Here is a 20415-nt window from a genome sequence, read left to right on the forward strand (position 1 = left end):
GTCTCTAAAGTTGCGCTTTTAACTATAAGCTTATGCATTTGTTTCAAATTACATTCATGTCACTGATCGAACACTGACCCAAGTGCAAGTGTGCGTGTCGTGTTTTGGTTCTGTCTCCCGTGAAATTCCAAATTCCTAGAGATTTTCCATACCTAGCACCCCAAATCGTAGTATAATTTGTTCACTAACATCTTAGACCACGGTGAGACCTTTTGTGTTTTGATTTCTTTTCCAAATTGTTCAAAATTCATATAGTTCCATTTTAAACCTTCGCAGTGAGTATCCAAGATGGCGGCCGCCAGCTCCACTTTCAAAACAAACCCTTCCCACTTGCATCCATGAGATGATAATGATGACCTGCCCCCACCAAATCACCTGGACACTAGTCTGCTTACTTCTCACCTTCTTGAACTCTGTCACCTTTCATCCAAAACCCCCTCAAGATCCCCCCCTGTGCCCACCCACCATAACCATGTCAACCTTGGATGACGATGTTTCAAGTGCCCCCTGCGGCATCTGTGACCGACCTGTCACTTGGGATGACAGGGGTGTCGAATGTGAATCCTGTGGAACCTGGTTTCATGCATCCTGTCAGCTGATTGGATCCCAGACTTACGTGAGTCCCTTGCAACTGAAGACATCTCCTGGCGCTGTGTCATCTGCGCGAACGCCAACTATAGCTCCACCCTTTTGATCTGCATGGTGTTGAACAAGAAGAAAGAAACAACTCCTCCATACACTCTATCCCTGAAACAACCAAAGACTTTGACCCAATCCACTCTTCAACCCCCACTAGAAACAGCGACCATGGAAAAGAAAAGAACAGACCCCTTCGCCTCCTGAATATCAACTTTCAGAGCGCCTCAGGTAAGCGGGCGACAATACCAAACCTCATAGAGAGTACAAAACCAGACATAGTGTTTGACACAGAGACACATTCAGATCCTGGAATTTCCAGCTCTGAATTCTTCCCCCAAACTTACAAGCTTTTCAGAAAAGATCGGAACAGTGCTGGCGGCGGCGTCTTCATCGCTGTCAAGAACGACATTCAATGTGCCGAAGTCCCGGAACTCAACACGGACGGAGAACTGTTGTGGATCAAGATCCCCACCTACAGACAGCAACCTCTTTACCTGTGCGTCTTCTACCGACCAGACGTGTCAGACGCCAATGGCCTGGCCCACTTTGAAACCTCCATCAGAAGAGCAGCAGCGATGAAAAACGCCCAACTACTAGTTGCTGGCGACTTCAACCTCCCGTCCTATGACTGGACCAATATGACCATGAAGCCCAAACCCAGATATGCCCAACTCCACAAGGACTTTGTTGACCTCCTGGGTGACACTGGCATGGAGCAAGTAGTCAAAGAGCCCACCAGACGAGACAACACCCTGGATATTGTTCTCACTAACTGCCCATCACTGATCCCACGCGTTGAGGTGATACCTGGCCTCTCCGACCACCGCATTGTGTATTTTGATTACACCACGCGGCCTGAGACCCTGAAGAACATAGCCCGTCCCATCCTCCTCTACCAACGAGCCAACTGGGAGGAAATGAAACAGGACATGCTTCATCTCCAGGCCGAATTCAGGGAGACAGAGAATACGCCTACAGAAGACCTCTGGCAGCGCTTCAAGTTGGCACTCCTGGACAGTATGAAGAAACACATACCCACCAAAACACCTCGACTGAAATCCTCATACCCCTGGATCACCTACGAAATAAAGAAAATCGTACGCAAAAGAGACAGACTCTATAGAAAATGGAAAAAAATCTGGCAACCCCGAACAAGACAAGGAAATCAACAGCCTGAACAGAAAAATCCAAACAGAAATGCGCCGGTCTTACTGGCGATACCAGGAAAACATCTTCACCCAACCCCCCTCCACTCCCGAAAACGACTCCAAACCACAAGCCGACCCCAAACCTGACCACAAAAAGCTGGTCACCTGCATCAAACACCAACGCTCAAACAGTTCTGGTGTCTCAGCCCTCAAGTCAAATGGAAAGCTAATCACCGACCCAAAACTCAAAGCTGAAGAGTTAAATGCTCAGTTCTTCAAGGCGTTCAGCGAAGGAACTACATACTCAGAAGCAGAGTTCAGGACGAAGTGCACCATGCCTGACTCCCCTGACGACTATCCAGCCATGGATGAACCCTCCATCAGCACCCAGGGAGTCGAGAACTTCTGACAAATCTCAACCCCCACAAAGCCACAGGACCTGACGGGCTCACACCCCACGTTCTCAAAGAACTCGCTAAGGAAGTGGCCCCCATCCTAACCTCCATCTTCTCCTCATCTCTACACTCCGGACAAGTCCCCTCTGACTGGAAAATAGCCACAGTTGCCCCCGTCTTCAAGAAGGGTGAGCATTACAAACCCTCCAACTACCGCCCCATCTCGCTCACCTGTATCTGCTCAAAACTCTTGGAACACATCTTAGTGAGTGGCATCATGAACCACCTCGAAACCAAGAACATCCTGACCGGTCAACAGCACGGCTTCCGTAAACACCGCTCGTGCGAGACACAATTACTCGAGTTCATCGAAGAAGTCTCTACAGCCATGGAACGTGGTACTACAACGGAGGCAGTGGTGTTAGACTTTGCCAAAGCTTTCGACCGTGTAAACCACAGTCTGCTCTGCCACAAGCTCTACCACTACGGCATACGAGGAAAGACCAACAGCCTCATCGCAAACTTCCTCAGCGACCGCACGCAGTCAGTCGTGGTGGATGGTGCGCAATCCAGCTTTGTCAAAGTGAAGACCGGAGTCCCCCAGGGCTCTGTCCTAGGGCCCTGCCTCTTCCTCTGCTACATCAATGACCTCCCCTCCAAGATATCTTCCCCTTCAAGACTCTTTGCTGATGACACAGCCGTCTACAGGTTCATCACCTGCGCAGAAGACCCAGCCAAGCTTCAGGAGGACCTCCAACGCCTAGAACAATGGGAAAAAGAATGGGACATGGCCTTCCACCCAGACAAGTGCTGTGTGCTGCCCTTCACCCGAAGCCATTCTCCCCGTCTCTCCAACTACACCCTCCACGGCCAGACGTTGGAGAGAGTCACCTCCACCAAGTATCTTGGGGTCATTCTAGACACTAAACTAGACTTCACCCAGCACATCGAGAACATCTGTGCCAAGGCCAACAAGACGCTGGGCTTCATGAGAAGAAACCTGAAGGTATGCTCCAGCCTCACCAAAATGCTGGCCTACAAGACAATGGTCCGCCCTATTCTTGAGTACGCCTGCACAGTATGGGACCCACACTCCGACAGGCTCATCACAACCCTTGAGAAGGTCCAGCGCAGAGCAGCCAGGTTTGTCACAAACCGCTACCATAACACCTCTAGTGTCACAGATAATGCTGACGCTACTCGAGTGGCCTACGCTACAACAACGACGTCGCTGCGCCAGACTCGCTATGCTCCACAAGATTCTCAACGATCAAGCCTGCGTCTCCTGCGTCGGCCTCAAGCGGCAACCTCGAAGTGGACGTCGCAGCAACCACAGCCAACAGCTGGGAATAATCCCGTGCCGCACAGACTACAGAAAGTTTTCTTTCTTCCCGAGGACCACTGTCGACTGGAACTCCCTCCCATCAGATGTTGTCGAGGCCCCCTCCTATAATGCCTTCTGCTTGAGGGCAATGAGGGCCATTCAGGCACAGTAACCGCCCTCCCCCTGCCCCACCTCTTTTATTTTTTTTGTTTTTTTTGTTTGTTTGTTTGTTTTTGTTTTTCATCTTTGTTAAGGACACACACTTGCACTTCGCCAACATGTTAGTAATGGTCAATTCATTGATCGCTGAACATTATTGGAAGAAGAAGAAAAAGAACACAGGGAACAGTAAACGTGCGAGAGTTCGAAGCAACTGAAGCGCATACCCAAAAGAGAAGAAATTATACTTATCCCTCTGAACAATGTCGAGGAAATCAGTGTCTTGTGCATTTGTTGTGTGTGTGTGTGTGTGTGTGTGTGTGTGTGTGTGTGTGTAGTGTGTGTACACGTGTGTGTGTGTGAGAGAACGACTTGTATCACTGTGTGGCTGTGTGTGTGTGTGTCAATGTGTGCATGCATGTGACTGTGTGTGTGTGTGTCACTGTGTGCATGAGTGTGATTATGTGTGTGTGTGTGTGTGTGTGTGTGTGTATTATGCTTGTGATATATATAAATTTGTATTTTTGTATTATACACGTGAAAAAAGAGTACAATTGTTGTGTGTGTGTGTGTGTGAACGTTGTGTGCCAGCTGTCAAAACTCAAGTGAGCTTTTCCTGATTATGATTGAAGTTTGCTACAAATACCTCATTAACTGTAAGGGAGATTGATTAATATATAGTGTATCCTTTTTAAGCATTTGTCTTTATTTTCAGGCTATGGAACTAAGTTTTACGTTCAAAACAACAAGTGGCCAGGCTGCTCGTGCAAGAGAAAAGTGCACATCGAGGCAGGATAGGGAGAAGAATTAGCAGAGGTGTGAGCTGATGCAGAGGCAAGGACTGGTCCAAGTCTTCTCAAACTGAAATTGGTTTGCTGGGCAAGAAGGCTGATCCAAATAATAATTTGAAGGTAAGTGAGGACTAGTTATACTTATAATATAAATACTTTCTCTGTGTGCAGGAGTTAAAAGAGAAAGACTTCTGATGTCAGAGCCAAGGGTAATTTTGTGAATTCCAATAGAGTGCTATCACAGAAAATGAAGAAATTACATTCATCCAACTGAACAATGTCAAGAAAATCAGTGCGTGTTGTGTATTTGTTATGTGTGGGTGTGTGTGTGTTTTAGGAATGTAATGTGTGCAGAAAAAAAGTAAAAGTGTGTGTGTGTGGGGGGGGGGGGGGTGTAAACTAGTGGTCTTTGTGGCCCAAAAAACAATTTGAAGGTGAATCAGGACTATAGTTATAAGTACATGTACTTTCTCTCACTGCTTCCCCCCCCCCCCCCCTCCTCCAAACTCAATCATTCGAGTAAGTACCTTTTTATTCTGCAAGATTTGTGAGGTGAAAGACTTTGTTACAGGGTATACTAAATAATGACTAACGGTGAGATTTTTAGGTCTCAGTCACAATTACATTACCGGTGCATTTTTTTTTCATTCTAGGGAATGTGTGTATTTCCTGATTTCCAAAAATATGTTATAAGAATGAAAATTAAGCTTCAGCATCCTGATTTTGTCAAGATATTTTGTGCAGTTAAATTTCAGTACCCACAACCTTTTAGTGTCTCATAAAGGGAAATAAATGAACAGTCCTCACAATTGGGGTGCTGTACCGTGAAACCCCCCTTTTAAACACCTTTACAGTTCAAGATCTCCCCTATATTTAGACCTTGCTTTTCAGATTTTCTGGTCATAACCTATGCAAATTCACCTTCATTTTAAGACTTCATGCTTTTTAATACCTGATTTTATCAGATTTTGGGAGATCGTAAAAGGGGGTTCCACTGTAATATGAATTCTGTTTTAGCTACACCTGTATGCTGTTAGTAAAGAAGGATATTTTACAGATTGAGGGGATCATTTCTGCCTCCATAATGATCTTTATGATCTGACACATTGGCTAACAGATTCCATGATCATGCTGTTATGTAGGAAGTCATAATAATGATGTGTAGGTTTTTGAATTGTGTCTGCTTTGCAGTTCAAATAGATGTCTGCCTTCCTGTTCAAAATTTTTTTTAAACAAAACAATCCCTGCAGCACATTTTCCAACCACATGTCAAACAGCAGTTCTGCTTAACTTGAAACATCAGTATTGAATAATTATATCAAATTGACCTTTTTGCGGTTTAGCACTTGACAGATGCTGCTACAATACCTCTTGTAGAGAACAAAATTAGAGATACAGTGGAGCCCTTCTTTTAAGATATACATGTATATACAGCAAACTCAATCAAAGAAAAGCAGAATGTCTTAGAATAGAGGTTATAAACAGGAATCTGAAAAAGTAGTGTCTTTTAAGACAAATGTTGTTGTGGTTTTTTTTAAAAGGGGGGGGGGGGTAAAGTTAGGGTTTCACTGTATAATGCAATGGTAAACTGGGCATTCATTCCAAGTAGCTAAAGCTGTGTAACTGACACTTTTGCTCGTCAGGAGCACTAGAACACATTTTCACACTTGTCAGAATGCTAAAAATCTGGACAGCCAATGCCCACAGGTATATCCCATACCCCCTCTCCCACCCACCCCCACCTTTTACTCACACTTGCACTCCATTACATAGATGAATAGATTACAAACACTCTTCTGTAACTCTTTATTTTCGCACTTTTTCTTGCATTTGGTTCATTTTTTCAACCCTTTTCGAAGTTTGAATTAAGTGTCTTCACTGATGGGTGATTTTCTGTTTATGCTCCAGGACTTCAAGGCACTGGTGCTTGATGACAGCAGGCTCCTACTGGCCCACACACAAAGAAGAGATTGAAGATGCCCTGGTCCTGGAAGAAGAAGAGGGAAAGATCAATAAAGCCAAACGATATCATACGCATCATTCAGACTAGAGTTATATTGAGGAAAGATATTGGCTATTCGGGTGAAGGTGTAAGAGTTGCCATGTGCAGTTGCTGTGTATGGGTCATAGGAATGACATTATAGATCCAACTGGCCAGTACACTGACTTTCTTCCTTGTTGCCTGTATTAGAGTACATTGTGGTGTTAAACAAAGTGCGTTTCTGTGTGGGTTGGTTTACACATGCTCTGTTACATTCCATATTAGGCGGCCAGCTGAGACTACAGAATAGTGCATGTTTGTACATTAAAAAAACAACTAAAAGGAATTCTAACCAGAACCAATCGATACATAAATGTTATTTGTATTTTTGACCAAAATATGACATTTTACACACACCTTGACAGTCCTTGTTCACCTTGAGGAACACTGACTGTCTCCATCTGTGTAAAATGTCATAATTTGGTCAAAAATACAAATAATGTATATTGTTTTTTGCTTTTTTAATGTACTGTAATCTACCTTGTAAGCGCCGTTAGTACCTAGTAAACGCCCACCCCCAACATTTGGATGAGTGTTTGAACGATATGTTGTGTGTGTGTGTGTGTGTTTTATATTATGTGCACAGTTCTACACCTTGTAGAGACATTTTCATTCTAGAGAACGCTGACAGACAGCTATATTTATTTATTTCATACTCTCGGCACTGGAGTATCTCTGGATAGCCCCTCAAAAAGAAGACGAGGGAGGGTCTTCTGAAGTTGAAGAGGTCTGCTTTCAGTGATTTACAGGGAGCATGTGAAACGACCAGTGTTTGATAACACCATTTCCCTCTGAAAGATTTTAGCTTTTTAAAAAAAACGTACTCCTTTCTTCGTCACATCAATGGCTTGGATCAGTATCAATGACTGACAGAATGACTATTCATTTCGTGTTTTTTTAGGATGTGTGTACATTCACTCTCACTGAATGAATTTTTGTGTTTGGTTTTTAGTGTTTTTTCTTTCTGTTTGGACACTTGCATATCAAGCGAAAGATACATACAGGGTGACTATTTGTGCATGGAAACAGCTGACATGAGCAATAAAGTCTGGGGAAGAGTCCTGAAAGTATATTGATTAATGCGTTGAATTCACAGGTCTAGTAAAACTTGTGCAGAACAAATATACAGATGTTAAAAAGTGCTCGAATTCCAAGAATAGTTTCATGTGTAGCACCTTTGAACTGTGCAGAGAGGATGTGTGCGTGTGGATTTGAGATCTACATGGAATAAAATAGACACTGTTCTTGACAATTGAGTATGTTTTTGTGTGCGCATGTTGTTTGGTTTATTGATAACTAGCAGTTAAGCCCGGCTTCGCCCGGGAGTAAACGGAGCCCTGTAGCAATTTAAGACGCTCGCTATCCCATTATCATTAGCTTTACCTCCTTTGTTTGGATACAAAAAAGAGTTATCTCCCTTACCTTCTAGAAATTTCCGGAACTGTCCAGTTAATTTTTCATTCTTCATTTCTTCCCCTCATAGGAGCAATAGCGAGTCTCTAATATCACTGGCATGATGTGCTTGCTACAGGTGAACAGTAGGCACTGAACTGGTCTTGCACCATAATTATAGGCTGTATTCAATAAATGGGAGGTCCATAATCTGAAAAAGGAAACAATGAATCAAGAAACTAAAACCCAGGTGCACATCTGCGGCACGTAGGGAGTGTACGTGCACACTATCTTGTTCCGGCCTCTTGCCATCTCAGAGGTATGGCGACCACAGACAAAAAAGAGTTATCTCCCTTACCTTCTAGAAATTTCCGGAACTGTCCAGTTAATTTTTCATTCCTTTCATTTCTTCCCCTCATAGGAGCAATAGCGAGTCTCTAATATCACTGGCATGATGTGCTTGCTACAGGTGAACAGTAGGCACTGAACTGGTCTTGCACCATATAGGCTGTATTCAATAAATGGGAGGTCCATAATCTGAGAAAGGAAACAATGAATCAAGAAACTAAAACCCAGGTGCACATCTGCGGCACCTAGGGAGTGTACGTGCACACTATCTTGTTCCTGCCTCTTGCCATCTCAGAGGTATGGCGACCACAGACAGACACACACACACACACAGACAGACAGACACTCTCTTTTATTTATATGTACTAGCAGTCAGGCCCGGGTGTTTCTGACCTCTCCTCTCTCACAAACCTCTAGAATCTTATTCCAATGTGGATAAAAAAAAAATTAAAGTGTGAGTTCATACATTTGGATTTATAGGCAAGGCAAGTTTGTATTTCGTTCAACGTGTTCTCCGTGATTGGTGTACCCCTTCTCACACCCACTTTAGTTGCGGTCTGATCAAACCACGCATACGTCATGAGTGAGGGCGTCATACTGTATTGAACAGGGGAGAGAAGTCTGTAAATTCACGTGATCTCTCCCTGAGGCGATCGTTTCGTAAACAGTGTCTGGAAAATTCGAGAGACAGACTGTATTATGTGCGATGATTGGGAAGGGGGGACGGGGTGTTGGGAGTGTGTGGGGGTGATAGCGGGTGGGGGGCAGCCCTTGAGAATGACAGGTATACTGGTTTGATAATAGTTACCTCCCTTCCATGGGTGACAAAGCATGACTTACCTCTCTTGCACTATATAGCCTGTATTCATTAATGGGGAGGGTCATTATCCGAGGAAGGAAACAATGTCTCGAGAAACTAAAACCCAGGTGCATATCTGTGGGTTCAGGGCAGTGTGCATGCACACTTTATTGTTCCTACCTTTTGCCATCTCTGAGGTATGGCGACCACAGACACACAAACACACACACTTACATCCATTCTTATATAGCCCGGCTTCGCGAGTTACCTCCATTCCGTGAATAACAAAGAAAGAGTTACCTCCCTTTAATTCTAGAACCTTCCTAAAAATTCTAGCTCATTGCTAAATCAGTTACTACCACCAACATCATTTTACCGTTTATTGTTAATGATGATGTAGGGCTAGTGGGAGTGGTAGTTGTGGAGTCGGCGGTGGTGGTGGGAATGGGGGTGGTGGTGGAGGGGGGGTCGGATCTGGGGATTGAAAGGGGGGGGGGGGGGGCAAGTTTACTTTTTTTTTAGAAGAGCCAAGCCACAACTAAAAGTTTCTCTCTTGGGGGGGGGGGGGGGGGGGGGGAGGCGGAGGAGGATTGGAGGGCTGGCAGCGCGGCGGCGTCGGCAGCGGCGGTCGTCTTCCTGCCCCCTCCCTTCTCGGAGCTTTGGCGATCACAGACAGACAGACACACACACACACACACCGCCCGGGTGTTTCTGCTCTCCCCTCTCTCAGAAACCTCTCGAATCTTATTCCAATGTGGATAAGAAAAATGACAGTGTGAGCTCATACATTTGGATGTATAGGCAAGGCAAGTTTCTATTTGGTTCAACGTGTTCTTCGTGATTTGTTTACCCCTTCTCACACCCACTGTAGTTACCGTCTGATCAAAGCACGCATACCTCATGAGTGAGCGCGTCATACCTTTTTGAACAGGGGAGAGAAATCTGTAAATTCTCGTGATCTTTCACTGAGGCGATCGTTTCGTAAACATTATTCGCGATGATCTGGAAGGCAGGGAGGGCCCGGGGAGCAGGGGGCAGGGTTAGTGTGTGTGTGTGTGTGTGTGTGGGGGGGGGGGGGGGGCGGCGGGATGATAGCGGGCGGGGGGTAACCCTTGAGAATGACACGGTATACTGGTTTGATGAGAGTTACCTCCCTTCCGTGGGTGACAAACCATGACTTACCTCCCTTGCACTATATAGACTGTATTGATAGATGGGGAGGGTAATTATCCGAGGAAGGAAACAATGTCTGGAGAAACTAAAACCCAGGTGCACATTTGTGGGTCCAGGGCAGTGTGCATGCAAAATATCTTGTGCTTATCTTTTGCCATCTCTGAGGTATGGCGACCACAGACAGACACACACACACACACACACACAGACAGACAGACACTCTCTTTTATTTATATGTATAGATAATTGACTTTTGGTCAAGATGTAACCATGAATTTCTGTAGCAAAGATGCAATGATAAAAATAGACAGAATATAATCAGATGATAAGACACTGGGCTGCAAATTGCTTTTAATTGTCATTGTATTTATCTGTAAAATCATCATGATTTCCATGGCATGATTAATGCAGTGGAACCTCCCTTCTATGACCCCCCCAATTTAAAACTCCCTTCTTTTTAAGACCTTGTTTTCTCACATTTTCTGTTCATAACCTCTGTAAAATTACCCCCATTTTAAGACTTGTTACCTTTTTAGACTCGATTTTCTCAGATTGTTTAAAGGTCTTAAAAGGGGGGTGCCACTGTAGTAATAATGCATCTTCAGAAATTGAACACAGGTGCTGCAGTTTTTTATAACCATGAAGAAGAAAAATACTGTTTCAAAACTTTGACAGTGTCTTATCCTCAAACGCACACCTTTTTCAAGAATCCATAACTTTTAATCACTCAACAAAATTGCCTGCAGTTCAAGTGAACCAGAAATGGGGAACAATTGGCCACACTCAAGGAATCGGTTCCTGGCAACTTTTCTGTCGTCGAGCAGCCTGAGAGAGACATGACAGAGATAGTTACTCAAGATAAAAGATAAGCTTGACTTACATCAGAATTATGAACATTTAAACTCACCTTGATGATCTTTTTGTCCGAAATATTTTAAACCATTATATTGCCACACATTGCACGAATGTTTGATGTCCGGATGCTTTTTCCCTGAAAATTAAAAAACATTGTTTTAGTAATTATAGCAACATATAAAACACTAAGTGTAAACCAAAGGCTGGCCAATTACATACAGTTGTACAGCAACATCAGTTCTGAACATGAAGCTTTCAACATGCACAGCGACACTTAAAAATGGCAGTTAAAAAAGAAAGGATGAATGAGATTCTGCCGCATTTAGTGTTTGCTTCAATGAACACCGTCCGAGGAAGAATGTGTTCTTCGTTAAAAAGTTACCATTTCACAAAGCTTTACATGATATTCATCCGCTGGGTCTTGACTGAAATACAAGCCATATAAAAAAAACACTCGTGTTGTAACCTCTTTACTGTCTTCACAACCTTGTCTCACTTTGTACCAAATCTTAAGTAATAGAAATAAAAAATAAGGGAGTTATGATACATTATCAAAGAGCTTAGGGCAAAAGTGAAAACTGATACCGCCCGACACCGCCCGACGTCAAACCAAAGCAGATACACGTTATAATTTAGACTTTATAGTAATTGTATGATATTTTATTGCGGTGTACCAAATTTTAAGTCATACTCATAGTATCATTTTTCACGTTTGCCCTATATAGAGCTCTTTGAAAATGACTTAAAATTTGGTACAAATTGAGACAAGGTTGTGAAGATAGTACTTGGTGGGGTCTAAAAACAAGTCGATATGCTTTCACTTTTGCCCTATAGCTCTTGGAAAATGCATTATTACTCCCTTGTTTTTTATTTCTATGACTTAAAATTACCATACAATTACTATAAAGTCAAAAATACAACGTGTATATGATTTGGTTTGACATCGGGCGGTGTCGGTCGGTGTCAGTTTTCACTTTTGCCCTATAGCTCTTAGAAAATGCATCATTACTCACTGGTTGGTCCGGTGTCAGAATAATGTGACTGGGTGAGACATGAAGCCTGTGCTGCGACTTCTGTCTTGTGTGTGGCGCACGTTATATGTCAAAGCAGCACCGCCCCCTGATAATTATGGCCCTTCGTGGTCGGCTGGGCGTTAAAAGCAAGCAATCAAACAAACAAACAAACAAGCATCATTACTCTCTTATTTTTGATTTCTAAGACTTAAAATTTGGTACAAAGTGAGACAAGATAATAGATATATAAAAATACTAGAATGAATACCCGCTTCGCCGGGTACCCGGCTTCTCCGGGAAGAAGTAGAGCCGAATGATACCCGGCTTCGCCGGGAAGAAGTAGAGCCGAATACCCGGCTTCGCCGGGAAGAAGTAGAGGAATACCCGGCTTCGCCGGGATGAAAGCGTTGTGGACAGTGACCTTCTAAAAATAGTAACGGGAATATCCGGCTTCGCCGGGATGAAAGCGTTGTGGACAGTGACCTTCTAAAAATAGTAACGGGAATATGGATTGACGCCACACGAAGGAAGGGAGATAAACGCGCAAAACACTGGAGAAGATAAGGAAGAGTTACTGGGAATGGATGTAGCAGTGGATCTACAGAAAACCAAAATCGGTTCAGCGCTGCGCGCTGAGAGCACGTGTTGAAAATTCTCATCGACCAGGTTGTGTCCGGGGTCTACCTGAATATGCCCACCAAATTTGAAGCAGATCCATTGAGAACTTTGGCCGTGCATCGCGAACACACACACACACACACACACACACACGTATATATATTATGGGGGCGAGGACGCCCCCATTCTATACGGATAGTTTCGAGGTTGACCATGGGCAGCGCCATTTTGTTGTGAAATACGTCATCAGTTTGTGTACACAGGAAGTTGTGACATCCGTCACCCTATGGGAGGGGTGGAGGCAACATTTTGTTCATCTGTAGAAAGTTGTGAAATCCGTCACCCTATGGGAGGAGTGAAGGCAAAGTTGGTCTTCACAGAGTTTGTGTAACACAGGAAGTTGTGAAATACGTCACCCTATGGGAGGGGTGACGGCAAAATCGCAAAGACATGATAGGTCGCATTGTGCAGGGTCAACTGCAACAAACTCAAACCGAGCCATTCATACCTAGTTGTATTTGAGCGACTTATATACCGACATTTTTATTTCTTATTTTCAGCACAGGTGTAGGAAAAATCATGAACCAAAATGTTATTTATTTTCTAATTTAACATTTTTTTTACAAATATGACCATGGTCTTTTAAACATACAGTGACATTAAACATTGTTATGTTAAAAAAAAAGAAAAAAGAAAAAAAGCTTTTGTGCACAAATCAGAAAATACATTGTACATTTTACCTACAGGCCAAACAGTGTCTGTTGGCGGCAAGTTGCTATTTTTAGATCGATTAAAAGTTGTCAAGAACAGGCGCTTACATTTGGATGTGTCCACTGATAGTAGGTTTGGTTGTGATCAATCAGAATGATGTGGGAATAAAAATGTATGACAGTTTGGTATGATGACATGTAATTCAAATATGCTGAAATGTAATATTATACATGATATAATATTATTATGGCTGTTGCCATGACCATGAACCCCAAGAAAGGTTTAATGTTATGTAAAATCAAAATACCAAAATCAAGCACCTACTAATCTGGTCTACGGTGCGGGAAGATTCTCGCGCCGCGCTCATTGGCTCAGTATTGAACTTGCGTCAAGGCCGATGCGCGTAGATTCCCAGAATGTTTACTTTCGGTTAGATTCTTCGACAGCATTCGCAGAGGTGACTGCCGTTACAGAGGTGAGTAAAACTGACCATCGAAAGGAAAATAAGATTCATATTGGTAATACTAATAACATACTTGCACAAGCATGTATCTACCAAAACTGTATGGGAGCACATAGTTGGAAAGGCGTGGTGAAGCGATCAAATCGAATCGTCCGTCTCAGTCAGTCACAGTGCACTGATCAGCCACCACGATTGAACGTCACTGTCTGTATTTTGTATGTAAGCAGAGCTTCCAAACTAGTTAAATCCTGATGTAGTTTACAAAAACAAAACAAAATCTCATTCCTGTTCCATTGTTATTCTTGTAGTTGTGATATATTCTAGTGAAACTGAAAGTAAGTGTTAAAAGCAGAAAAGCCGGACTGAATCAGGTAAATGGGTTGGGAAAGTTTTGCTAAGAAATCCTGTTATTTCCCTGGGTTAATAAGCATCTCTTTGTCCAACTATTTACACAATTTATTTGACTAGTTTGTGGTTTCAATTGAAATTATTGTTGTATTTATTTCTAGACTGCACGAACTTGCATTGATTGCATTTCATTGTTACAGCACAAAACACTGAATGACACATACTGATTGACGAGCATGCCAATAGCCTTCTCGTTTTACAGTATAGGTACTGATAGTTACATACAAGTTTGAATATCACTTTGAACACTGCCACATTCAGTTCTTTTCATCATTGAATAATTTTGTTTCAGGAAGCAAGCACCACTTTTGTCAGAAGTATGTCAAGCTCAAAGTACTATTTCACAAAAGGTGAGAAGTTATTCGTTACATTTGCAACATTTATTGTTAAAAAATATTAAACATAAAGGCAGAATTTGTTTGTCTTGTGATTGTGATGCCTACAACTACACCCGCTTGTGATTTCTCAGTCAAGTTACTGCAGATTTGTGTATATTTCAGTCTCATGTGGTATTTGCCATATTTTTGTGTGAACATTTGTATTTTTCAAGACTTAGATTCTGTGATAACATAAAATACCATAACACATTTGACACCAATGCATCATATAATATTTTTGGATAATTCTCATTACGCATGATTTTTTATTGTGTCACTGTGTGTACATTTACATGTGTTTTTAAATGTCAACAGGTGACAGTTCCACTTTTGGAAGAGGTGTGCAGTGAGATTGCAGAAAATGAATGCCTGTCAGCTGATCTGTGAAGCCATGTTAAAACCTTGGACTGTAAGTGTTTAGAGAAACACTGTATGAATGAATACAATTTTGTTGGAGTAGTGTTTTCACTTTTGCTTATAATGTAAAACAATTTCAAGTTTAAATTTCAAGTTATTCAGTTACGCTGAGAATAAGCTGTCATATATAGTAAGCAGTGCTCCCTGTATGGCATACGTGTAATTATTGTTGATCATTCGCGTACACATTCCAGACTTCAATCAATCAATATGAAGCTTGTCAATGTGCAAGTGTTCTTTTTGAATACAATGGTGTGTGTGTTTGCCTTTCTTTTAAAGTTATACGAGGCAGGGAATTATCCCAAGATATGGACTAATAAAAATCTATTATTGTATATATATATATATATATATATACAGTGGACCACCCCCCCCCCCCAATTTGATAATCCCTCCCTTTTAAGACCTTATTTTGTCAGTTTGTCTGTGCATAACTTCTGTAAATTTTCCTTCATTTTAAGACTGCCTCCTTTTAAAGACCCGCTTTCTCAGATTGTTTGAGGTAATACAAAGGTGGTTCTATTGTATGTGTTCAAGTGTAAGACTTTGTGGTCTGTTTGACAGGTGCTGTTCTTCGGGACAAACTTCAGGTGTTTGAGTCATGCCTTGGTCTACGAGGGAAGTTCCGGAACGCGGCCAAGGAAAAGGCTCACTCATTGTACTACGCAAGCCATGCAAGCATTACAGAGGTCACCAAGTCGACTCATGCATCAGCTTCCATTTGCCTCAGGATGTTTGAAAGGCTGGTCGAAGCAACCTATGGGTGCAAACAGGAAGACAACGCGAATGACCGACCGGTGCCAGTGTGTGAGGAAGGATGTGATCAGGTATGTTGCTGGGAGTGTGGTGAAGAAACTAAAAAAGAAAGTTTGGGGCCTCAAGAAAGGTGCATACAGATACGAGAAACTGCGCTGTTTAGAAGCACTGAGGTTCAGTGAGCTGTCAGAAAGTGATTGTGATTCTTCAACTGACATGACAACGGTGCTTAACCGAGGAGGACTGACATTTGTCAAAGACAACATTGTGCAAATGTTCCTTGACATGCAGGACATTTTTCGTCGGACTGTGGGTGTCGCTTGCTCTGCCAAAATGAAAGCTGATGACAAGGACTTTCTGCAACAGTGCCAAACCAATGATACAGTGCCTGTGCTTTTTTATGACACAGTTTATGCATTTGACATTTCTTTGAAAGTGCGAGAAGATGTTTTCGAAAATGCTGTCCTGCTTTTTTTTTTTAAATCGGAGTTCACCACAAGCTGAGGACAATGTCAATGATGGACAAAGTGCAGCGCGGGTGAAAAGAGTAGAGCATGAAGAACAGGTTGCGTACCAGTGACACTAACATTAACAAGGTGTAAGACGGGCAAAGTTAGCTACATTGGTGCTCAGTGATTTACAAGCATGTTTTCTGTTGCTATGTAAATTCTCCTGTCTTATGTAGAACACACACACTTTGTATTACATTTTTTTTTTTACAATAATCTCATTTGGTGCTGGGTACAAATATTTTAAAAGTTTTCAGGTTCATGTTATTCTCTAGTTTCACTTTTTGTTTTACGCTCGACACGTGTTTGAATCTGTATATGTCTGCAACTGTGAGTAAGTACACCTGAATCCAACATACTAAAGAGAAATAGAGAGCTTCAGTATTTAGTCTGTACTTTAAAAAAATTGTTATTGCTTGCATTTTTCTTCCGTTGTATTTTTTATGTCTTGAAAATAATAAAAATTGCTTTGAAAATGTATTGTGTACCGCAGTCAGAAGTAATTTATTACTTTTGGGAGTTTAGTAACGTGATATCAGTTTTCAATTGTTCGTTCACTTATATTGCTTTCAGATTTAACACACAAGAAACAGCAGCACGGTTTTCGTTGCGAAAAAGGGCATTGGCAGTGTTACGCGATCGAATTGTGTATTATGTACACGCGGTGTTCTTCTGGAAAAGACCGAAGCGACATGTGACGTCAGTCGTTCAGCCCGCGAGCGGTGGGAGGGGGGGGGGGGTTCACATGGTTTGTTTGTTTGTTTGTTTGTTTCAGACCCACACCCATATACACACATTTCACATGTAAACCATTTGTCCGCCCCCTGTCGATATTTATCGACTAAGTTCCTTGTATAGATAGATGACATGTTCATGCTTTAGTTTGATGTCGGGCGGTGGCCGGGGTCTAAAAACAAGTCGACATGCTTTCACTTTCGTTCACTAGCAGTCTTGGAAAATGCCCCAAAACTCCCTTATTTTTGATTTTTATGACTTTAAATTTGGCACATCGCAATAAAATACCATACAACTACTATAAAGTCAAAAAAATAACGTGTATATGCTTTGGTTTGACGTCGGGCGGTATCGGGCGGTATTTAAGTCAGACCGCACTGGCTAGGAGCCAAATACTGATGTGCACCTAGGTTTTGGTTTCATGATTCCTTTTTGTTTCTTTTCTCCGAATATGAACCTCTCCTTTATTGACTTCACTTCCGTGTCAATTCATTCAATCTTTTAAATATTTCTTTTACAGGGGTCATGTGACCGCCGCCAAAATAAGGGTACTACCAAAATCGACCCGATAAAAACGTAAGGTATCAATTACAAATCGACGGAAGTTCAGGAAATAGGCACAACTTGGCAACGTTTACATAAGAGGAGAAGCAACATTAATTATCGATGCAAATCAGGTTGTTTTGTTTCGCTATTTGGCATATTGTATGTGTTATGTCATTTCTACTGATGCAGGTGTGTATCGCTTGAGCGGTAAAACAAAAGGGGAGGTTTTGTGTCAATGTTGAGGGGTACGATGGCAAAAAGCCCTTTATTTCAGCAAGGACCCAGTGCACCCCGTATATTCAAGGCTATATCGAGCGTGCGCCTCCACACCCCGACTCTTTAGCTCAATCAATGATCGTGATGCTGCGTATAGTCTCCAACACGGAGGCAATTTTATTCCGATCCAGGCGCTGCGGAGTCGCGATAGACCTTTTTCGTATAACCTTTGCCCCCAGCGTTTCGACCAATCAGATTTTAGGGCACGGCAGCCTCTCTCTGATAACCGGAACTAGGGGGCAATAGGTGCCTGGCCTGAAATATCTTTTTCACTTTCGATGCTCGAAGATTACTTTGCCAGAAGATTACTTTGAGAAATTCTGCAAGAAAACGGATTATCTTGTTCAAAATCATGAACAAAAAGTCAAGGACATGCACGAAGGTATGGTTTGAAACGGCTATTGGTGGTATATGGACGAAAGACTTGGCGAACTTCCCCTGCATAAACGAGGGTGCGTATCGCTAGCGCTACGTGTCATTTGTGCTGAGTGTCATTTGTCCTACGTGTCATTTGTGCCATGTGCCGCTATCGCTACGTTGATTAGTGCTACAAATAATTTGTCGATGAGTCGCTACCAGTTCATTATCACTACGTGTCGACAGCACTACATCTTTTAGCGCGACGTGTCATTATTGCTACGTGTCAATACCACTACCTACTGACGACTCTCTCTTTCTCATTTTTTCAGTCTCTCGCTCTCACTCGTGGTTTGTGTGTGTATATGTATGTCTGTGTATGTATGTGTGTGCGTGTGTGTGCGTGTGTCTGTCTGTTTCAGTGTGTGTGTGTGTGTGTTTGTGTGTGTGTGTGTGTGTGTGTGCCTGTGTGTGTATATGTGTGTGTGTGTGTGACTCTCTATCTCTCTCTATCTCTCTCTCTTGCTCACTCGCTCACTCACTCAGTCTCTCTCTCTGCCTCTCTCTCTCTCTCTCTCTCTCTCTCTCTCTCTCTCTCTCTCACTCTCTCTCTCTCTGTGGCTTTAATAATAAACCATTCTGAGTTCTGAGTTCTCTCTCTCTCTCTCTCTCTCTCTCTCTCTCTCTCTCTCTCTCTCTCTCTCTCTCTCTCTCTCTCTCTCTCTTTCTCTCTCTCTCTCTCTCTCTGAAGGAATATTTTGTTGTTCCTTTCAATTTGCCAGAGATTTGTAATTTTCGGAAGAAAGTCTCTGCATGATTTTCAGTTGTTTCTTTCGGATTTTGATCTTTTTAGAAAAAAAGGGCTTTGTTTTTGACTAATTGTAAGACAGTGTTATTGCATAATATATATTTGTAAATGGAAATATTGACACAAGGTATAACCGAGGATATTGAAACCTTTTCTTCTCTCCCAAATTCTTTTATGAAATGAGAGGGGGAGAGAGAGAGGGGGGGGGGGGGGATTGACAGACAGAAAAAGCGCGAGAAAGCAGAAGAGAGAGACAGTTAAAAGGGATGGAGGGTGCTTTTTATTTTATGGTTGGTTGGTTTTAGTTCTTAATGCACTGTTTTTGACAATAGTTTTCATTCGGTAAAAGCCAAATTCAATTACCGCTCGCTCTCGCTCTCGCTCTCTCTCTCTCTCTCTCTCTCTCTCTCTTCATTACACACACACACACACACACACCGCACACACACACACACACACGCACACACACGCACAAACGCATACGTACACACGGTATCGTACACACAAACTCACACACAGAAAAACATCCGTGTATGTATATACGGTATCATGCGAGAGAGAGAGAGAGAGGTAGAGAGTGGGGAGGGGGAAATCCAAGATTAAGGGTGGGTACGAAGTCAACGTAGTTGGCATCGCTGATAGCCGTGCCATTGCCAGACACGAAGTGACTCGAGCAGATTTTTCAATGGCACGACAAACCCCTGTCGTCGGATTGCTTGCACCCATCGCGTCCTTCGCTGTTACGCCTTCGCACTTGCACCCATCGGAAAGCCATACAATCATGACAAATTCTGTCCACCGTATTTCTCTTTCTTCATTCCACTGTTGCACTTGCAGTTGCAAACACAACAGTTTGCCTCGTCGTCTCCGCACTTGACTTTGCACCAAGCCTCGTTGTCGATTTTTCCTTTTGCCCCCTAGTTCCGGTAGATCTGACAATAAACTTCACAGCGCATGCGCCAAAATTTAAGTGAAAAAGGTCTATTCCACAAAGTTTTGACTGATTCATTTCTTTTTGAATTTTAGCAAAATCCAGACCGTTTTAAATGGTGAACATTCACATATATGCGAAGGACACATCAATGAAAATAATTGTTAGGCTTAGCAGTCCATTTATCTATAAGGAGTCGTGTAGGATGAGATGAAAGTGGAAGAACATGTTAAAATATGGACGGATCTACAGCAAATCGGTTCGTATGTTCGTTTACGTGTATCATATTTCTCGCTGAAAACCACACATGTTCCAGATACATACCGGCAGGGGCGGATCCAGGAGGGGAGGGGGATTCCGGGGTTTTCGCCCCCCCCCCCCCCCTCACCCCCCTAGCCTGAAAAAAAAGAGAGAAAAAAAATTGAA

The 20415-nt window shown here is 42.7% G+C and overlaps 1 protein-coding gene and 2 long non-coding RNA genes across 4 annotated transcripts in view; 2 read left to right on the top strand and 1 right to left on the bottom strand.

The window, feature by feature from the left end:
* Positions 1–4122: 4122 nt before the first annotated feature.
* LOC138982363 (uncharacterized) lies at positions 4123–7741 on the top strand. Its single transcript, XR_011460856.1, has 2 exons — positions 4123–4576; positions 6365–7741. It is a non-coding gene; the product is annotated as an uncharacterized lncRNA (long non-coding RNA).
* The window catches only part of LOC138982360 (S-acyl fatty acid synthase thioesterase, medium chain-like), a 104320-nt gene continuing 90148 nt past the window's right edge, over positions 6244–20415 (bottom strand). The window contains exons 7-9 of one of the 2 annotated variants that reach the window (XR_011460855.1): positions 11117–11200; positions 7920–8426; positions 6244–6443 (exon numbers count right to left, since the gene is read on the bottom strand). Coding sequence is in view for 1 of the 2 variants with exons in the window: in XM_070355613.1 (XP_070211714.1) it covers positions 11152–11200 (49 nt within the window). In the remaining variant the exon portion in view is untranslated. The remainder of the gene's footprint in view (positions 6444–7919; positions 8427–11116; positions 11201–20415) is intronic. The other variant, XM_070355613.1, reaches the window with a different exon arrangement.
* LOC138982353 (uncharacterized) lies at positions 14459–16976 on the top strand. The gene is made up of 3 exons (XR_011460854.1): positions 14459–14627; positions 14970–15063; positions 15636–16976. It is a non-coding gene; the product is annotated as an uncharacterized lncRNA (long non-coding RNA).

Source organism: Littorina saxatilis, linkage group LG12 (genome assembly GCF_037325665.1).
Source record: "Littorina saxatilis isolate snail1 linkage group LG12, US_GU_Lsax_2.0, whole genome shotgun sequence".
In the NCBI taxonomy this organism is placed as follows: domain Eukaryota; kingdom Metazoa; phylum Mollusca; class Gastropoda; order Littorinimorpha; family Littorinidae; genus Littorina; species Littorina saxatilis.